At 36.0% G+C, this 21,392-nt stretch overlaps 1 protein-coding gene across 9 annotated transcripts in view; it reads left to right on the top strand.

Moving 5' to 3' along the window:
- Rfx3 (regulatory factor X3) overlaps positions 1 to 21,184 on the top strand; it is a 242,910-nt gene extending 221,726 nt beyond the window's left edge. For 6 of the 9 annotated variants that reach the window (XM_048344023.1, XM_048346027.1, XM_048341524.1 and 3 more), the window contains 3 exons: positions 12,484 to 12,546; positions 13,562 to 13,604; positions 14,227 to 21,184. In XM_048344023.1, the coding sequence (XP_048199980.1) occupies positions 12,484 to 12,546; positions 13,562 to 13,604; positions 14,227 to 14,465 (345 nt within the window). In that variant the 3' untranslated portion in view covers positions 14,466 to 21,184. The remainder of the gene's footprint in view (positions 1 to 12,483; positions 12,547 to 13,561; positions 13,605 to 14,226) is intronic. The other 3 variants (XM_048344657.1, XM_048347484.1, XM_048345482.1) reach the window with 2 other exon arrangements.
- Positions 21,185 to 21,392: the final 208 nt, after the last annotated feature.

The raw sequence follows: 21,392 nt of genomic DNA, 5'->3' as shown, positions 1-21,392 counted from the left end.
CTTTAAAAATTAAAATCTATAGCAATATTAATTCAAAAGGCAAGCTTTGTGTTAAAAGTTTACTGGAGGGCTGGGGATATAGCCTAGTGGCAAGAGTGCCTGCCTCGGATACACGAGGCCCTAGGTTCGATTCCCCAGCACCACATATACAGAAAACGGCCAGAAGCTGCGCTGTGGCTCAAGTGGCGGAGTGCTAGCCTTGAGAGGGAAGAAGCCAGGGACAGTGCTCAGGCCCTGAGTCCAAGGCCCAGGACTGGCCAAAAAAAAAAAAAGTTTACTGGAAGCATGATTGGCTTATATGAATAAACATGAGTGCTTAAAGTAAAATCAATCTACAATAAAACCTTAAATAAGTTTATTATAGTACAACTACAGAAAATGCCAAAAATGTACCTATGGAACAACAAGCTTATTTTAAGCAATATTTTTTTTACTTAACCACTTAATATGCTTTTTATTTTTTTTTTAAATTTTTATTGTCAAATTGATGTACAGAGAGGTTACAGTTTCATACGTTAGGCATTGGATACATTTCTTTCTTTCTTTCTTTCTTTTTTTTTTTGGCCTGTCCTGGGGCTTGGACTCAGGGCCTGAGCACTGTCCCTGGCTTCTTTTTGCTCAAGGCTAGCACTCTGCCACTTGAGCCACAGCGCCGCTTCTGGCCATTTTCTGTATATGTGGTGCTGGGGAATTGAACCCAGGGCCTCATGTATAAGAGGCAAGCACTCTTGCCACTAGGCCATATCCCCAGCCCTGGATACATTTCTTGTACTGTTTGTTACCTCCTCCTTCATTCCCCCCTTCCCCTCCCCCTTTTTCTCCCCCCCCCATGAGTTTTTCAGTTCTTTTTAAAGAATAAAATGTATTGCAAGTTGCTAATTTGCAAGGAAAAAAAGCATCTAGGAGGCTTGGTATATTAGTGGTACCTGCCTTTAATCCCAGTACCCAGGAGGCTGAGGCAGAAGAATCAGGAGTTGTAGTATAGCCTGCGTTACATGGCAAGACCCTGTCTCAATAAAAGAAATGTACCCACTGCCTTATGTATGAAACTAAAACCCCTCTGTACATTACATTGACAATAAATAAATAATTAAAAAAATTAAAAAAAAACCACAAGTAACAAAAACACTACCTTAGAACAGTAGGAGCTTCGAAAATGTATGGACTAGTTGTCAAATATTACTTACTCGTTTTACTAGGGATTGAATTTAGGACCTTCTTGAGTAATGCCTACAGGCCTAAAATTATATTGTTATTTATAGTGAAACATTTTATTATTAATGTTTTCCTTACTAAGATCAGACCTTGTTACAATCATCATGCTGTGTTTAAAATTCTCAGTTAAGATTGGCAGGGCTGGGGATATAGCCTAGTGGCAAGAATGCCTGCCTCGGATACACGAGGCCCTAGGTTCGATTCCCCAGCACCACATATACAGAAAACGGCCAGAAGCGGCGCTGTGGCTCAAGTGGCAGAGTGCTAGCCTTGAGCAAAAAGAAGCCAGGGACAGTGCTCAAGCCCTGAGTCCAAGGCCCAGGACTGGCCAAAAAAAAAAAAAAAAAAAAAAAAAAGATTGGCCACAGCCTTGCTAAAGATAAATTAGTATGTCCTTTGTGCCAGTGAGGAAACCTAGTTGAAAGTTGAAATCAAAGTTGAAATCAAAGCTAGCAAAAACAAAACTAAATTTAGTAGGTAGGTGTGTTTCACTCCAAGTAGCCAAAGAGACTTACTTAATCCAAATTTAAATTCCTTATTTTATAAGTTATTTGTATATAGTTTCAGGATAAGGTTTGTTTATTATATCAACCTACATTTATCTGAAATATAAAATTCTTCTAAATACCATATACATCATACACACACATATACACACATGCACACTCATTCTCAACAATGATAAGCAAATCTGATATGCAAGTGAAATATTAGTTTGAGCAAATTGTACTTGAAAAGCCAAATCTGCCAGAAAACAACTAATTATACCCTTCAGCTTCTTCATAACAACCCACAAACCTAAATTAAAAAAAATTAGAATTTGCAGCTTGATTTCAGCTGTAAATCTGTTCCTTCACATTCATTTGCGTAATTTCTGACAGTTTTAAAATCAATTATAGAAGTGACCTCTTGGAGAAGACATGGACTAGACCTCTTTTGTATACCATCATCCTCCATGTTCCTAAGAATTGGCTCTATCGACATTGCTGTACTTTCCCTCCTTCTTCCTGGTTTGTCATTCTGCTCGTTTTTCTCTTTGGACTTGAGAAAAGAGCCCATTGACTGGGCTGCCCAGAGATTTCCCTCTGGGCTACCTGCTCCTTAGCTTCTTATACTTGGTTTTCTTCCCTGCTGACTCTGAGCTACAACTACTCCCCAACTTGCAGGGATTAGAGAGGATTTTGCTGGTAACCATGATCTAAACACAATCCTACAATAAATACTAATATATAACTATCAAGGAAGGAACAACAAAAGAATGATGACAAGACAGACATTATTAACTTCTCAGATATCTCATTGGGTTTTATGATTGATATACTGGATTTTTTTACTTAGGGAAAAAAAAGGATGTTTCTGCTTCCTTCCTAGAATATTCCTGAGAACCTCTGTAAAATACAGATTTTTTGTTAAATGCTTGCAGCTAGATAGCTGAAAATAAGAAAAGGAACTAATGAAGTTCAAGATTTCTTAAAACTTTTCAACAAAAATTCTCATCATAAACTTCAAGAGAAAAAGCTCAACAAAGCCCATCATCACTATGTTGTGGGGTTTGAAATGAGTTTGGTCAAAGAGCAAGTTCAGTGTTAGGTTCCCTAGTGGAGATTAAGCATGACAGCTCCACCTACTGGTGTCTTTGCCACAATCCATTCATCTATACCTAGGCCAATGGTAGTTTTTACTCTTGGCCACAAGTAGACATGGTGGTTGCTTATCCTTCTCATTAAAAAAGAGGTTTTGTTTGAAATAGACAGGTTCTTAAGTTCATAAGAATTGTTACCTTCTTTTCTTTATGCCATCATTGTTCTATAATACATTGTTATATAATGTCATAAAAATGAGAAATTCTCTACAAGAATATGGACATTGTGTAATCTTCATATGAGTACTGACATCCTTATTTCACACATCATCCTGTTAGATGATGTAGATGGCCTTAAGGAGAGTCAGTCAAGTTAGAAGCAAAATTCTTTCTTATCTATCCATAGTGGATAGCATAAGATATAGCATAGTGTAAAGTTATGCTGCCAGCCCCAACCCTAACATTTATAGGGCCCAGAATACCACATGTATAAATATTTTTAAAGTTGTAAATTAAACAGTAAACAAAATCTGTTCTATCCACCTGCCTTGCCAGATATATCTTGATAAATGGAAAGGCTTGGTCTAAATCTAAAATTCTCTATCTCCTCCAATTTTCATACCAGGAAATAGTGTCAGAGACATAGCCAGCCTCTCACCCCTGCGTGCTTCCCTTATGTATCATCCCTCCATTTTATATTATGGACAGTTTTGTACTCATTATGGACACATTAGCTTCATGTTCAAGGATTTTCCACCCGTTGGAAACAGCTGCCCCATATTGACTGTTCCTTCTTTCTTCTGAAATGACTTGGAGAAGATCTGTACAAGTGTAAGAAGGAAAAGAAGGGTTTGGGGCAAGAAATGCTGAGACATCAGAAAACAGGAGTATGATTGGAGGGTAGGAAGGAAGCACAGGTTTCAAGGAGCCATATCCCCTTGGCTGTGGAGGAAACAGCCCAGGCAAAGACGAAGCACAGAGACCCCCTGGCCTTTACCTAAAGGTGAGGTTGAAAATGCTTTTGAAGCTGTGCTTGAAACTACTTTTCTCTTTCAAAGCAGCTAAGTCCTGTATTCTTCCTTGAACACTTCAATTTTTGCAAGTTCTCCTATGACTACTTCTTAAGAATTTTGAAGCATTATAGATGTGTGAAGTGTTCTGTGTCTCCAGGCAGGCACAAAGAGTCTGAATTGTTAAAGGTGCAATGTAAATATGCCTTCCTGGCAGCACATATTTCCATAACACCTGGCCAGCCTCAAAGAGTAGGACCAGTAGCACTGGTAGCATACAGACCATATATTGTCAGAAGTCTTGATCTTCTTAGCAGGTTTCAACTAAATCTATTTAACAATGCATGAAAAGCACACATCTAGGAAAAAGTCAAAGAAAGATTCAACATTTTACCAAATAAGACATAAGTACTTATTTGCAAATATGACAAAATTGGAAATTAAAGTTAGCAACTAGTTTTCATTGTGAAACCTTATAACAATATTAAATGTAAATTGCTTTGATGAATTTGGTTCTCAAATAGGAGACATTTAAAGAAATATATACTTGAAAATTTCTGTTCATTAAAAATCTGTTTGTCCTTACATAGCCTTACTTTTAGTTATTAGTAAGACAAAAGTCATAGACTATGGCTGAACTGTATGTGATTTGTAAATTTCAGAATGCTCTGAAGTTCAAGTGGAATATAGAAACGTTAGTCATGTAAATATTAGAATTGAGGCCGCCAGTTACAGATCTGTATGTGAACAAGCTTTCTGCTTCCATGGAGAAAGGTTTAAATGGCTTCAATCCCTTATTCACATCATAGAAAAGCAGAGAGCAAAGCAGTTGATTAAATGATGTTCAGCTGAGCTTATCAAGCTCTATTTCAAATTGTGTAATTTCCCTCATGTTCGGAAACACAATACACACACACCACATACATGCTTAGGCTATTTCTTATGGTGTTTGCATGCCTCATAAATTCCTTGATCAGTACAAAAAACAAAAACAACCCACTTCAATTCCCCCCCTACAGTGAGTTTATAGTGTCAAAAACCTCCTGTAAAAGCATGAGGTGCAGCCCCACCCACAGACTTTTTTTCCATAGCCCAGTTAGCTAGAGGCATTGCATTGTGAAAACATCATCTTAAGGCTATCAACTGAATTCTAGCGTTTATCAACAGTATTTAAAAAATGAATTTTGAAGACAATACAATTTGCTAGAAGCAAATTTAGGCCCATTGAATCCTCATGTTAACTCTGATGGGTAGATTGCCTTCAATCACATGAGTGGAGGTGCTAAAGCTGTGATTCAACCCAGGCTGCTCCAAGTCCTGTATTCTTGCTGGCCTGTACTCTACCCATGGTTGTTAATTTCAAATTCCCATTAAATACGTTTGTAACCTATATATTTTCTTACCTGACTCTTAGTTTTCTCATCAGAAAAAAATAATTATAAATACCATTTCTTCACAAGGGTAGTGTGAGGATTAAATTAAGTGAGTATGTAGGGTGGATAGGCATCCAGATGTAGTGAGCAAGCAATCGTAGTTCCATATCTTTCCCCCTTTCATAAATATATGATGTTACATATGTTATTAAGGAGTATATTTCATTCCTTTCTACTTGATTGGATTTTTTTAATTGATTTCTCACTGACAACCCAAATAATAAAGTATACAATTAGACCATCACATTTGGGGATATATTAAAGATAAACTTAGAAGTTAAAATAAATAGAACAGATAACAAAACACAAGCAGGCTTTAATGTATTGTATTGTAACCAAATAAAATAGCCTGCAGACAATTTTTGAATGTTGAATCAAATGATTCATGGAATTACAAAGAACCCAACAGCATTCTTTGGTATGTAGCCAAAGTGGTAATCAGAAGCAAACTAATTCAGTGTTTTGAAAAATACAACCAACCAAATAGAATAGGGAAATAAGTCAATTAGAAAAGAAAATGACAGCATTAGGAAAGAAGCATAAACATAATTAGGTCTAACTAGGCAGTCATAGCTAGGCTTGAATTAAAGCTGAACTACTAGGAATGGATGAAAGGTTTTATAAATACTTAGAAAAGAGGGCAACAGATTTCATGTAGACTTCATGCAAGTTAAGTTAAACAAATTAAAGTCTGTCCCCAAAAGTATACCAAATTTTTTTTAAATTAGAAAATTTCAGTCATCCATTTGTTTTTAGTATCTAAGAAGAAATGCAACAAATGATTCATTGTTGTAAACTGGCCAATTGTAAACATATACAAATATGTATATATTTTCTCTTTTAATATGTGTACATCAAATTACCCCTACTGCCTGTGCTGGTCACAGCATAATGTCACTTTCTTCTGAATCTGTGTTGACTGCCCCTGCAATATCTGATGTCCCCAAAGGAGTAGTCCTTTCTAGTAGAAGCTTTCAACTATTTGGTCCATCAGTTGCTGGTGATCATGGTCACCAGCAAGAATGTTTAGGATCAGGTGGTAAAGTTTATTTTTACTCCTGCTGTGTCTGTGGCCTTTGGTTTTTCACTTAATAGAAGCCAGCAGCTGGGCATCTGGCTCTGGGCTTTGTCCAGCATGTATCCTTAGAGAATCATCAGGTCGGGTAACACAAGAGGACTTTCTAAGGGCTTTGTACATGTTTCTGAGACAGCTGGTGAGACAGACTGATCCTGTCAAGAGGACCAGGATGTATCAAAGCTAGTAATTAAAGTACAAATAATAATGGTTATGATTATCAGTACCAGGATACATTAGGTGGCAGACAAAAATAAGGTAGCTTATTAGTTGAACTCACATAAGCTGTCCTGAATTATCTGAATGGATTCTCAGTGCTCCCGAAAAGTGAATGAAAACTGGGAACTCATGGCTCACACCTGTAATAAAGCTTCACAGGAGGCTGAGATCTGAGGATCGAGGTTCAAAGCTAGTCTTGTCAGACAAGTCTTCAAGACTTGTGTCTCTAGTTAGACAGCAAGAAGCTGAAATTAGAAATATTGCTCAAGTGGTAGAGTGCCTAGTGTGAGAGACAAAGCAAAAGCAGGGGTTCCAGGCCTTGAATTCAAGCCCATTCAACCAGTCAATCCATCAATCAATAAATGTGAGTGAGGGGCTGGGGATATGGCCTAGTGGCAAGAGTGCTTGCCTCGTATACATGAGGCCCTGGGTTCAATTCCCCAGCACCACATATACAGAAAACGGCCAGAAGTGGCACTGTGGCTCAAGTGGCAGAGTGCTAGCCTTGAGCAAAAAGAAACCAGGGACAGTGCTCAGGCCCTGAGTCCAAGCCCCAGGACTGGCCAAAAAAACAAAAACAAAAAAAAAATAATAAAAATAAATGTGAGTGAGAAGCAAGAAAATTGGTATGAGATGAATAGGGTGTATGAAATGCTTGCTTGGAAGATGGGGGTAGATACACCTAAGAATGTGGGCAGCCTTAGGTACTAGAAAGGGAAAAAGAGAAAACAAATTGTCATTTCAAGCCTTCAGAAAGAAACATCCTTGTGAACACATTGCTTTCAGTCTGACAAGATTCATTTTGGATCTTTGACTTGAATTATTAGATGTTAAGATTATGTCATTTTATTAATTAAGTCTGGTGATTTGTTTTGATAGCAATAGAAACTGTTAAAGTATGAAATATATAGTGTCCTGAGTGGCTGTTTTTCATAGTCAGTGATTATAACCATCCATACCAATTGTAGCCCTTCTTGCAGTGTGTTAGGTCCTGCTTCCATCAATCTCAGCTTCATTTCTCTATTCATGATCCCACCCTGAAAACCATCTTTATCTGGTGGCCCTATTTACTTCTATCTGTGGAGAACTTATTTTATTTAATTATTTTTATTTATTGTTATTGTAAAGGTAATGTACAGAGGGGTTACAGCTACATAAGTCAGATGATGAGTACATTTCTTTTTAAACAATGTCATTTCTTACCTTGTTTCCTCCAAGTTTTTTTTTCCTTTCCTGACTCCCCTCCCCTACAAATTGTATAATTCATTTTCAACATAGTGTCTGGTGAATGTTACTGCTGCATTCCTTTACCCTTTGTCCCACCATTTCTGTGGAGAACTTGTATCCCCTTACAAAGCTCACATTAGGAAAGTTTGAATTGTTGGCACATGAATTGAGAGCTCATATCCAAAACTGCATATCTTTTCCAATTTGCACTATTAAATGCCCCAAATGGCCCATCTCTCTTAATCTGTGCATGCAAACATCAAGAAAATTAAGGAAGATATTTTTTTTCAAATTGACTTCCATCTTTAAGGCAAGACTGTTTTTCCTCATATCCTTAATGAGTCAATGTCTATCACATGAGCCGTGCTAAGTCTTTGGTTGAACATCTTCACTTTGGCCAGTCCTTATGCCTTCCTTAAAATACAACCCTCATTTCCTTTCATAGCTCACCAGCTGGGGCAGATCATTTAGAGTGTTACCAACTATTCTTCAGATCAGGAGTCAGCAAACTATAAGCGACACTCAAAAACCAGTTCATTTAAGTTTTATCAGAACATTTATATTCATTTACTTGTTTTCTTGGGTGATTTTTGCACCACAGCGACAGAATTAAATGGTTAGTTGTGATATTTTTATGGCTCATGAAGCCTTAAAAAATTATTATTAGGTCCCAAACCTAAAAAGTCTGGCAGGATGCTCATACCTTTCTGCTATATGTGTTAGCTTGGCTAAAATGAGGGAAGAAGGGAGGAGTAGAGAGCAAGAGAGGGATGGAGAGACAGTAAGAGAGATTGTTGTTTGTCTACCTACAGCTCTATAATCTGGATATACTTACAGGTACATGTTCGAATACAGAGTCTCTGGGTGGTTTGTCTACCTGGATGCTCAGATGACTTGTCTTTGTGAACAGGACAGTTGCATACAATGCAATTCCTTCTGGGTCCTCTCTGGACACCAGCGTTTTAGTCAGGCTGATTCTTGCATGTCTGGTTTACAGTTCTTGGGAAATGATGATGATGATTACACTAATAACAATAGTCATAGCAATAGCAATCACTTGTTCCATGCTTTCTGTGTGTCCAGATACTGTGATGTGCTCTTACTTATTTCTTTAGAAAGAACCAAGTTAAAAGTATTGGACTACATATTTCAGATTTGTTTAAACCATTAGCAAGCAGTGGCTGTGCCTATCAAAAAATCATGTGTAATATGACAGTCACACAAAATCTTTCATTGTAGGGTGATGTAAATTCTTCCAAATAGGGAAGGTGCCTCTAAGGTGAGGTTTTTTTGTTTTGTTGTTTATTCTCTTATTTATTGTCAAAGTGATGTACAGAGAGGTTACAGTTTCATATGTTAGGCCTTGGGTACCTCCACCCTCCTTCCCCCCTGCCCTCTTCCCCTTTCCCTCTTCCCCCATGAGTTGTTCAGTTGGTTTACATAAGGTGAGTTCTTTGTCATTCTCTGTACTCTTTTCTTCTGTTCATTCCCAGCCTGCTTCTTTGTCTGCTGCAGAGCCTCACCTGCTTACTGTCTGAGTTCCCCAACTTCCTTCTCATTGTGTTAGGGCCCAAGGATGACAGCACAAGCCTGTCCTCCCTGTGAGTGGTCAGCTGTTACTGAGTCTAATGCACAGCTTGTCTTCACTGCCCTTGTGGGCCATGGCACCTCCTGCTGATAGAGCTTCCTTCCATGGTGCTAGTGCTCAGGGACAGGTGTTAGGTCTCATCACATACTCAGAATCACAACTTCATTCGGGGACACCTTCCACTATGAACCGAAAATCCTTCTCAAAATCAATGGACATGCTTTGTCTATGATACATGATAGCTTATACCTTGCAGCCTCCCTATTTGTGTAGCTGACTGAATTGTAATTCCTACATAGATCGAATACCAGATAGACAGACAGACAGACAGACATATAGATATAGATAAGAGACAGTTATTTACATAGATTTGGGGGTGTATATATATACATATATTCAGACATTTGTATTCCTTCTTTGTATGGGTCTTTCACTTCTCTCTGTCTCTCTTTCTTTTGTTCTCACTCACTCTCTCCTTACCTATCTATGTATCTCATTCTTAAAGTGAGGGTAAGAATACTTGGTCTGAAATGTAACACAACTGTGATTACTGTATGATGTTAGACAAGTCAACTCATTTCAGTAGGTCTAAGATGCAATCCAAACTCTCTACCTTGCCAATATCTGAGGTTTTTTTAGGTTAAGCTGACAAAGAGGTAAATGCACTTAATCTTTAATATGCATCTCAGGTACTATATTAGGGTCTGAAATACAAGGGTGAAGAAGACAAATGAGGTCCTTCCCTCCAATGCCACTGATGTTATGGCTAGAAAGACAGTTGTTAGATAATTAAGTACTGTGGGTCAGTGCAGGTTGTTAGGCATGTCTTGAAGGAAGTAAGCATAATGCATGCATGGATTGAAAACAACCAGAAAGGGGTACTTTAAATAGAACTATCTAGAAAAGCTTCTGCAAGGAAGTGACATGTGAGGTCATAATATTTGAAAGAAAGCCTATCACACACTGCTACAAATGCATTTTGTACATAGTAACATGCCACATTACTGAACAGTAATCCTCCAATTTCTGATGCTATCACTTTACAACAGTCTCTGTACTTTACTGCTAGCTTCCTGTTCTTTTTTCCCATTGACATCATTTATCACTTTCTCCTCTTCTGTTTCTGACTTGCACCAGACAAGTGTAGGTATTTGTCACCTGTCTGCTGTCTGTGGAGCTGTCTTCTTTGTGCCACACACAGCCGCCCCTCCCCTTACTCAGGTCCTTCCTTGCTGCTGCTTTGACCTCTTGCTCAAAGCAGTTGATTTCCATTTCCAGGGCTTTGACTACATCCTTCTAAATCTTCCCAGGCTGCTTCATTTTTCTGCTACACATGCTTCAGAACAGAAACAATTTTGATAGGCACCTCTATAGTCCCAACATGTAGCAAGCCCTTAGTAAATGTCAATCACCTATCAAATAAACTGAGTCTCTGAATCTAACTTAGCTATAGGATTAAAGTAATATAGTTAGCTAGATAGATGGATAGATAGATAAGGTAGATAGATAGGCAGACAGATATATCCCTTATGGAAAATGTGTATTAAATACCTTTACATAAATACGATATTAACATCTTAACTCTTATTTACATTTTTTATTTTACATCTACAGCATCTATTTGCTGTAAGTACTGAACCTTGTCATTAATCTCAGAGATACCTACAAGCATTGACAATGTCCCTGATATTCTTCCTACATTGTCCAGCACAGAGCACGTAGCCTTTTATTATGTTAATTAATTTTGCTAATGATAGTAATAATCACTGATATTCCAGTTATTTTGGTTTTATCTTCAGCATTATAAGTCATCAATGATTTTAATTCATATTAGGTAGGATCTTTGTATTAAAGAAAATGTCACATTCACAGAGTAAAGGAGAAACTGAAAGCAGTGTTTCATAGGAACAAAGTTTTCACATATGTCCACCTGCTTTGTGTGATCTTACTTAGTCACCCTTGTCAATACTAATTTAGTCACAAATAATTTGTAGTTTCCTCAACAACAAATGAAAAACAGCTTGAACAATCTCAATCCCAAAATACAAAATGCTCCAAAATCTGAAACTTTGTAACTATCACCATTGCACTGCTAGTGAAAAATGTTACCCCTGACCTCAAACACACTAATAATATTGTATCAAGTACCTTCTAGGCATATGTGTAAAGTATATATGAATCATAAATGAGTTTTGTGTTTAGGGGTGCATTTTCTTGGCAAGATATCTCCTTGTGTAAAGGCAACTATTCAAACATAAGAAAAAAACTGAAACTCTTTTGGTCCTACTCATTTTAGATTAGAGATACTTGTATTCACTTCTTAAAAAAAAATAGATGTGTGCTTAGAATCCTCACTGACAGTTTGTTTCCAGAACTGGATCTTAAGTTTGTTAAATATACATTTATATAATATTTCTTGTGTGAATTAGAAATAACATATAAATGATTATTTATCATTCTAGAATATTTCAAGTAGCTAAATAATACTTTGGGATTATGTTCAGTAATTCAAGAAATAGTACCCGAACTTTATTTAGGCATTCTTACCTGTGTGATCAGGTACAACTTTGGGACAGCAATGTAATACTTATTATTTTGTGTTTGTTGCCTGGTGATATGTAACTGAAAAGTAATGGCACAGACTTTCAAACAAACATACTGCAAGTTACATGTTCAGGAGGCCCCTGTTTTTGTCAAAGCAGTCACCTGGGAAGGCTGCACATTGGTTCCAGTGAGGCTTCCATGGCTTAGCTATAGTGGGAGCATATTCTTTTTAAACTGTCTCTGAAATGCTAAGAACTCATAGAAAGAAAAGTAGCGTGCCTTTTAAGTATCCTTAATTGTGACAAAGATGAATTTGCCTTTTGATAAGAAATCATTCCAGAACCAAAAGCACTGAATAAAATTTGCAATCATAATTATATTTTAATAGCACTATGGACTTCCTTTAATCTATTTTTTAAAAAACCTCATTCTTGGATTTGATTGTTGAAGAGTAATTCCAGGACTCTGGACCTTGGAATTCATGTATAAGCTCCCCAGGTGGCTGCTATGAGGAACAATACTTGTTTAGGTGGGGAAAAAAAACAATGTGTGTATGTTTGCAAAATAAGATCAGTTTTATTACTTTATAGACATACCTTGTAGATGAAAAAAATACTCCTATCATGGAACTCTTTATAAGCAAACTTCCGAATGTAAGTAGAATTTCTGTCTCATCCTTTCTAAGCCTGTTGAGAAATCTGAATTTCTAATAATGATTTACTACTTCTTAAAAAAATATTGTTTACCATTTTTAAAAAGTGAAGGGTCTGCAGTTTCACTTCACCTTTTTTGGAGTAGCTTTGCTCTTCAGTTTTTCAGTTTTAATATATGTATGTTTGTTCACCCTGAGAGACTCAGAATGTACTTTCTTACCATTACATTATCATCAGACTACTGAGCCACAGTAGAAAATAACATCAAAGCTGCCAGTTATTAATTGCTCCATACTATCATAGCTCTTTTGTTTATTAGCAGTGATCAAGATACCTTTTCTTTCTTTAAGTGGAATCGAATATTTTGGAAAACTAGAGAACATCAGCTAAGAGACAATTCTCAACTTTGAAAATTTGTACAAAATAATATGTCGACATTAGGCTTTCCTAGTATGTTTTGCATTTGTTCTAACTGAAAGTTTAAAACAGTTTAACCAAACTGCTAAGACCATGTTTCTGTAATGCAGATTAAAACAGTTTAACCAAACTGCTAAGACCATGTTTCTGTAATGCAGATTCCAGCCAGATCCATGATCACTCCTGGATGGAGCTGAGATGTCCTGCTATATTAGGGCTTTTCCACATTCATCCAGTGCATCCATCTTTATGCAGGTCATCCATGCCCCTATTTCTTCATTGCTGAGTTGAAAGAATAAAAATAATAACAATAATAATAAAATAAAGAATGGAACATGGAAGGCCGAGAAAATTGTTATCCTTTTGCAAGAAGTTGAAGACAGCTAAATTGTGACATAATTTAAACTTCAAATTTGACAATTTTGATTGGAAAATTATGTGACCCATGTAGTTGCAGATCTAAATGGTCACTAGTTTATACTTTTAAAATGTCAGAGAGTGCTGGGGTTTTATTCTTTTTTTTTTAAGCCACAGAGTGGTAGAATATGGTTTTGTCTTGCCTAATAGTAACAACTGTACAAATGTTATTGTTTTGCAGTTTGGTGATTTAAATGCTGTGTCTCCTGGAAATCTGGATAAAGGTAAGACCTGAAAGTAATATACATTTTTAAGATTAAGTGCCTTTTTAAAATTAAGTGTATATAGCACTTTGCTCCTCTGGAAATTACATAGAAATTTGAATGCATGCAACAGTCACTATCTTTTGGAATCCTTCATCATTTCATCATTACACTCCATCCCCTTGTCTTCTTAATGGGCTGTCAATTAAATGCAGAAAATTGAATTTAAATGCAGTTCCAAACTTGAAAAGAAACAAAGAACTGTGCACAAATTCTTTTACAAGTTTCCTGAAATAATTTCTGACTATGGCTAGAATTCTAGAAGAAAATCATAAAATTGGGATACATTTTTTTGCTGAGCACTGGTGGCTCAAACCTATAATTCTAGATATTCAGGAGACTGAGACCTAGATGGTAGAATTTCAAAGCCAGCTTAAGCAGAAAAATCCAAGAGTCCATCTCCAGCTGATCAGCAAACCGATGGTCTGAGTAAAATACCATGAAATGAAAACCTACAAGCTTTGTTCCCTCAGAAATGGAGAAGTTACATTCTAAACATACTAATGTGTTTCTAAAGCACCTGTTGATGGCTATTTCCCAATTTGTCTCCTGATAATAGTCTTGGTATTATTTGTTTGTGTAGATGAAGGCAGTGAAGTAGAGAGTGAGATGGATGAAGAACTGGATGATTCCTCAGAGCCACAAGCCAAAAGGGAGAAGACAGAGCTGAGCCAGGCCTTCCCAGTGGGCTGTATGCAGCCTGTCCTGGAGAGCAGCGTGCAACCAGGCCTTCTGAACCCAATCCACAGTGAGCACATTGTCACCAGTACGCAGACTATCAGACAGTGCAGCACTACAGGAAATACCTACACTGCAGTCTAAAGATTATTAAAGCATATTTTTACAGCTTACAGTAAACCTGTTGATATTGGGCTTAAGTTGAAAATTTCATAAGCCTGAAGGTCGACTGTTGTCAAATTCTATCTGTGCTGAACATTACCTTTTTGGAGTTGTGAAATGGAATGGGTGTGTGTATTTTGCCAGGTATTTTTTTAACATAAACAAATTATTTGCCTCTTCATAATGAGTTTTTTTTCCCCTTAGTTTCAGGTGTCAAGAAGGATTTTTACAACATTTAATGTAATGTTTTTGTTTTCTTATAATTAAAAAGTAAATTACTTTTTGTAGCTTAAAATATTTTATTGTTGATTGTTAGTCTTGGTGTATGATTTCATGTGTAAGTTTTTTAATTAGATGCACTTCTGTGAAATATCAAAAGAAATGAATTTCTTTGATTGACACTGGAGGCATGCCCATTTGGCAGCAGATGCATCCATTTTGCTTTTGAAAGGTGCTTTTCATTGGACAGAACCATGAGACACTATTTTGATAACATTTTGGATTAGGGAAAAAGAATACAGAGCATTTTGAATATAGTGCTAGAGGGTTGGGAAGGTCATCTATTTTTCTCTTTAGAAAAATTGAGCCGGGCATTTATCAGTTCGGGGTAAATGACAGAATTGTGACAGAATATGCTAATATGTACATAATCTGTGTACATAATTATTAAACCATGTTAACAATGCAAGCTTCCGTTAGATGTTGAATTTTAACCATTATTTGCATCCCAATTCCTCTGTTTGAAGACTACTGATTCTGTATTTGGGACCACTGCACACAGATGCATTCTGCTGTTAAGTGGGGCTGTTAGAGTTAGATACTGAAGCTGAGAAAATGACTTGACTTTTTTTTTTAAGTGTACATGCTACTTATTCTGAGCTGGACATACAGGAAACCATTCCATTTGAATGACTTTCTTTTATTCCAGGTCTTTTTTCTAATAGTAGTTCAATATGCTGCTATTATAAAAAAAAATATATAGAATGCAAGGAATGTAGCAACCTGCATATCATTATTTCCTTCAAAACTATTTCCTGGTTTCTAAAGTATGTGGATTTAAATTTCAAACTGAACCTGAAGGCAGTGTAACTGGCACACCTCACTGTTATGTACCCCAATTCTATAGGATTTGGACAGGTGGCTGGATGGACCATTGCCATTGAAGAATGTACATCAGGGATCATTGTACCTCGGCTATTACATGGTGCCTTAAAACAGAACTGAAGCTAAGGTTTAGTAAGGTTTATTTTATTCATGTGAATAACTCTTCAATCCATTTGACAAAGTGTGCCTGTCATTTTCAGATTCCTGAAGTAAGGACAGGTTACATGTTCTTCAAAGGAAGTGTAGGGAAAGTGAAGCAAAACAAAAAGATGGAAATCACTTCCCCTCTTTGAGTGACCGTGAACCTATTTTTTATTCTTAGAGCTAAATATTACTTGATTACAAATCAAATTGATTAAGGGTGTGGAATAGCAGACTAATTTTAATGCCAGCTTATTACATAGAAATCATGTTTTAGATCAGTCTTATCTAGTTACCATTCTAGAAAGTTAACAAAATAAGCAGGTACTTATTGAAGTGCATCTTTTCAGTCTAAATGTTTGTCTTTCTATCTAGGTGTCTTTGCGTTCACGTGTACACACGCGGGTGCCCACGAGGCAGGAGTCTGTGACAAAGTCAGAAAGGGGAAATTCTAGAGAACATACACTCGTTCCCATTTTAATTTGCATGTTAATTTGCATGAAATGCCAAGGTTCTTTTAGCGCTCAAGTTATTAACAACAACAAAAAGGCACATCCTTTTGTTTTAATGGTTGTAAAACACCCATCAGCAAAAGCTAATAAATAACCACAGAAAGCCAAAAAAAATAGATATTTAAATAAAAGAAAGCACAAGATTATTTACAGATGACTATTGAGGCTTATACTAAACTGAACATGTTTATCTTTCCAGTTGCATTGGGGTGAGGGGTGGGAGGTTGGGAAGAAGAGGGCAGGTCCATCTGTAAAGTTAAAGATTCCAAATGGCTTAGCAGGTCACAACCCATCCTGACAATGTTGTTACCTGATTGCCTCAAAATTCTCAATATAAACAGCATTTCTGAAATAAAATTTAAATGTTTTAAATATAATTGTTAAATCAGTTCAAGTTTTGTATTGTACAAAACTTGTACGTATCTGATAGTCTTCGCTAATCTACACCTTCATCTAAATACCAGTTAAATAATCTCCCCCCTTCCAAAAAGATCAAGGAATTTGCATCTCACATACACCTGCACACATGTCCAGAGTGAAATAAAACAAGACAAAGGAAAAGTGTACACTGCAAAAGACCACTATCTACTTAATTGTACATGAGGAAATGTTTACATGGAAAATTAAATTCTAAACAAAGGAAAAACACTTTTCATTTTGACTCTCCTTTCTGAGTTTTTCAGTTTCCTGTCTCTTATTGGCTGTCTCCATAACACTATTATACCTGTTTGGGACCAAATGTTTTTACTTGTTTCATCTTGTTTATTGATTGACCTTAAATGTACTTGTTAACATTGCTCTGTTTAATTTAATTAGGTATATATGTATCATTAGGGAAAAATCAGATATAATGAACAAATTTAAATTTATGAGAGTTAGGAATTTGGGACCCTCCAGGATTCAACATTTCTTCCATTTGTTCATGGTTTGTTTAAATGAGGACAGAGTAGAAATTAATAAATATTATCATGTTTGACGTGGACTTAAAAGTATTCTGATCTTTAGGAATACTTAGCAATACTAATGCTATGTAGCTAGCATAGATAGTCCTGACCAACACACAAAAGAATGCCTGTGGTTTATGCCACTTCGTTAAGTGCCACCGCATTAAGGGGACACGTGCATTAAGCCCTCTCACACAGACATTTCCATCAACTTTCAATTTGAATTCTGAAATATATTAAAAAGTAAAACAGTAATTTACATACTGGAGCACAGTTGTAGCAGTCGCACTTTTGTTTGTTTGATGCTTTATTTCTATTTTTCTTCATTCATTGAAACTGACTTTCTAAATTATATTAGCCACTAATACCCATGAATTACATTTATTAAGTGGTACATGTACACATTTTGAGGATTTATTGGTATTTCTTAATTGATATTACTATTGGAATAGTAATTCAACACTGGTGGTGAAATGTATCCCCATAAACCAAGAGTTATACTTGCAGTAATGAAAAAAACATAAGGAAGATGGCTTTTGTTTTAAGTTTCATCAAAGATTTTTTTCATATAATATGGGTATGGTTTGATCTTGATGTGGACTTTGTAAATCATACCCAAATATTTACATTTAGACAAATAGTGAACAAAGGGATGGAATAGATGAACTATCTGGAACACAGGGCCCAATTTTCCATTTTTCATTGCATACCGAGTTGCTGGTCACTTTTTGGGATTTTCATCCAAACTGTTTGGACTGACTATATAAGTCTTACTGCCTTTTCAGAAATCTGCTTTTCTTTTTGTCTTTTTCTTGTACTGTATAGCACGGTTCATGCACCTCTCTTTAGATGGTGTACTTTAAAAAAAAAAAAAAAGAAAACAAGTAGAATTTCAAAAATGGTTTTATCACTGCATACCTGAAGTTAGTTGTGTGCAGCATTGACTGCCTAAATGAGCACACATTCCTGCGGAATGTTGTGAAAGTCATTCAGGAATGAATACGATTTTGTACCGTCATCATAAACTTTTTTTTATGTGGTTGCACTGTGTAAAAGTGCTAAATTCATTTTCAAATTTAAGAGAATTATTCAGAGGATATATTTGAAATGTCTAAAACATTGCTGTACTAAAACATTGGTGTCAAGGAAAGAAATATGTCACTGTGATGTTGGTCCTCCTCAGTGTGGACGCAGTAGGAAGTAAAAAATACTTGGCAAGTCTCCTTTGTATACAAAATGAAGCAGTGGTGATATATGATGGATTCTTTTTTTTTAATGTAACTTCTTCCCCCTTCCCAAATTCTTTTGAAAAGAATAGTAAACATCCAAAAATTGAAATCAGAGCTTTTGTGATCTCTATGAACCATACCAGAAAGTGGGGGAGGGAGGCTAGTGCAGTGCTACTGAAAACCAGGCTTTTTGCTAGACCAGAACAACCTCCATGTGTATGGTTAGAACAAATCAATTAACCAAGTTTTAGTATTTTTGCAAGTTTGGTGATTTAAGAAATCTGGAATCGAAGCATTCATTCAGTGCTTAGGTCTATTACTAGAAAACCCCTTATGTAATGCCTTGTAGTAACCCTTTGAGCATTGTAAGATATACAATGGGGGATAAAAGCCTTTCAGATCATTTATTTAGACTTATTATATTAGACCAGTAAAATATACTCTATATCCAAATATCTAATTATGCTGTTTTTTAAAGGGGGGGTGGTTAGGAAGATAAAGTGTTTCCATGCTGAACACTTACATTTTATATACAACTGTTAATTTTCCTTCAAGAGGGCTTGATATATTTATTCCCAAATATTCACTGCCATCCAAGTAAGTGTACTGTTTACAGAAAACAAAACTCAACTTTTCTAGCACCGCATCATGAATCTCTAGAAAAGGAGGACAAATACATGGGCCTGTGTAGATCTATGTCAGAACTGGTTTCTGCACATTGGAGGTACTTAGATTGCCTTTAATTAAAGGTATGATAAAGAAAGGGTTATATTTCTTTTTCCTCCCCAAAACAAAGAAACAAATAAAAGATTTCATTTATTTAGCTTTAGGAAGTACAAAAGCAAGTGAAGCCTTAGGAAGCCAAGAGTTCTAACGAGCACAGGCTCTGAACTCTTTGGGGGGCAGTTAGGCTATTTTTGGACTGCATCACTCATAAAATATTATTTGGGAATTCATACAGGGCATAATTTTATCTATGCTCCAAAACTTTAATACTTTGTCAGAAACAAATTATATCTAGATAGAATGGAGAGCAAAGCACTTGATTTTAAGCTCATCTGTCCGGAGATGCGATGACGACTGCTCTGGTATCTCTAGAGGTGGGTCTGCTTCCATCATTGCTGATTTTGTTCAAGGGAATCTCCATGCACTTGACCCTCTCTGTCCCCTGCGTGATCAAATATGGGAGCAGTGTTGTCTGTAGCTGTGCTTGTGCTGCCCTCCCTGGGCACAAATAAGAGTATGACCTATTCTCGATGTCTGGTGAAAGGACATCCATAGCATAGTGCAAGTATGCCGTAATCATTGTTTTTTAGGCAGTTTAGGAAGTCAAACCATGCAAATTACTCATGTGATAACATGCAATACTCAAAGGGTTTTAATTTAACTCTTCTTTTGAATTCTTCATGATGATTTACTGTAAATGCTTCTCAGTTTGCATGCCTTGATCATTGCTGCTAGTGATTTTATGTGCCAGTAGACCTGAGTTTAGTTTACCAATTTTACTTAAATAGTAAAAGCCACTTACAAAGTGACTGCCTAGGATTTTTTCCCCTTTTATTTGAAGAACTTGGTAATATGTTTTTTTTTTCTTTTCATAACAAAAAATGTTTTGTCCTCTTATTTGGTTCTGGTATCTGACTTTCCCCCATCCTTTTTTTTTTTAAATAAAGTATGATGTTGGGATTGGAAGCCCTGAGTAATGAAATATTTGGTAAGAATTGTTTATGTAGCTCTATAATGAGGACAAATCTCTGTTAGAATTTTGACTCCAGAGAGGAAAGAAAAAAATTTTGAACTCTGATTGACTGTTGATGACAGTTAAGTAAAAATTTCCTTTAATAAATTAGTGTTTCTGAGCAAATGACTACCTTGTTTTTAACCTGCTGAACACAATTTTAAATAATCCAATGAAGGACATATTGAATTTTATTCATTTAAAAAGCATCTTTTGTACCAAAGCAAATTTTTTTCTCTACTCATCTCCATCATCAATTTGGACCTATGGTGGTGACCAATGAGTTGGTTACAGAAACTTTTTAAGTGAGTGCCTTGAGAAAACTTGGAAATTTGTGCCTGAGGTGGTAAACTTTTAATTAGGTTAATTGTAGTGCTTACCAATCAGTAATTCTACTATCACTCAGGGCTTTCGTACCTTCCAGGTAAAACTTCTTCATTGTGTTTTTTTGAGATACTGTATTTTTTTTTTAAGTGCCATCATTTAAACTTCACTTAGTAAGTGGCAGATTACATTATTCAGTCCCACAAGCACAGAAACATAGTAACACTAGGAGATATTTCAACATTTATTTTACAATCGACTGAATATATTATGTAAATGAGGTAAGCAACTTTTGTAGAGATTGTATGTGTGAGATAATGTAATGTTCTTTTCCAGTTTTTGGACTACAGTTGAATAAACTTTTTAATTATTTAAAAACATCTTTACCGAATAACATGTGATGGTTTTTTGTATAATGTATTTGATTTTGTAAATACGTATTTCCTGATGTGATTTTTGTGAGAAATGCTAAATCTTTTAGTATATCATGTCCTCTCAAAATTGGCAGGAGCTAAATAATAGTTTGTGGGCGATTTGTATTGTGTACTGTACAATAACTGGGGAACTTTTATAATTATAAAAATATATATTAACTTTTAGTGTGTTGTTTAAACAAATGACTGGAACATACTAAAGATATTAGTAGGATTTTTCTGAATATTTCAGACTTGAACTCAGGCTAGCTTTCTTGTGTTTTTCAAAACAAAATGGTGTCTTGTCTTTTAAAATCAATAAATTTGTTTCCTTGTTACAAATACATTTGAAATGGTTTTTTTTCCCCCCTCCCAAATCAATTGCTAGAAGCTTGTCTTGCACCATCTCATCTAGAGGGTAGTATCTATGCCACTCCTTAGCTTAGGAACAAAACTGTTTTTCTTTTTCTATGTCAAAATAAATTTTCAATATTTACACATGAA

This window comes from Perognathus longimembris, chromosome 1, assembly GCF_023159225.1.
Source record: "Perognathus longimembris pacificus isolate PPM17 chromosome 1, ASM2315922v1, whole genome shotgun sequence".
In the NCBI taxonomy this organism is placed as follows: Eukaryota; Metazoa; Chordata; class Mammalia; order Rodentia; family Heteromyidae; genus Perognathus; species Perognathus longimembris.
Note: the sequence above shows the minus strand (reverse complement) of the source record. Positions and strands in the feature narration are given on the sequence as shown.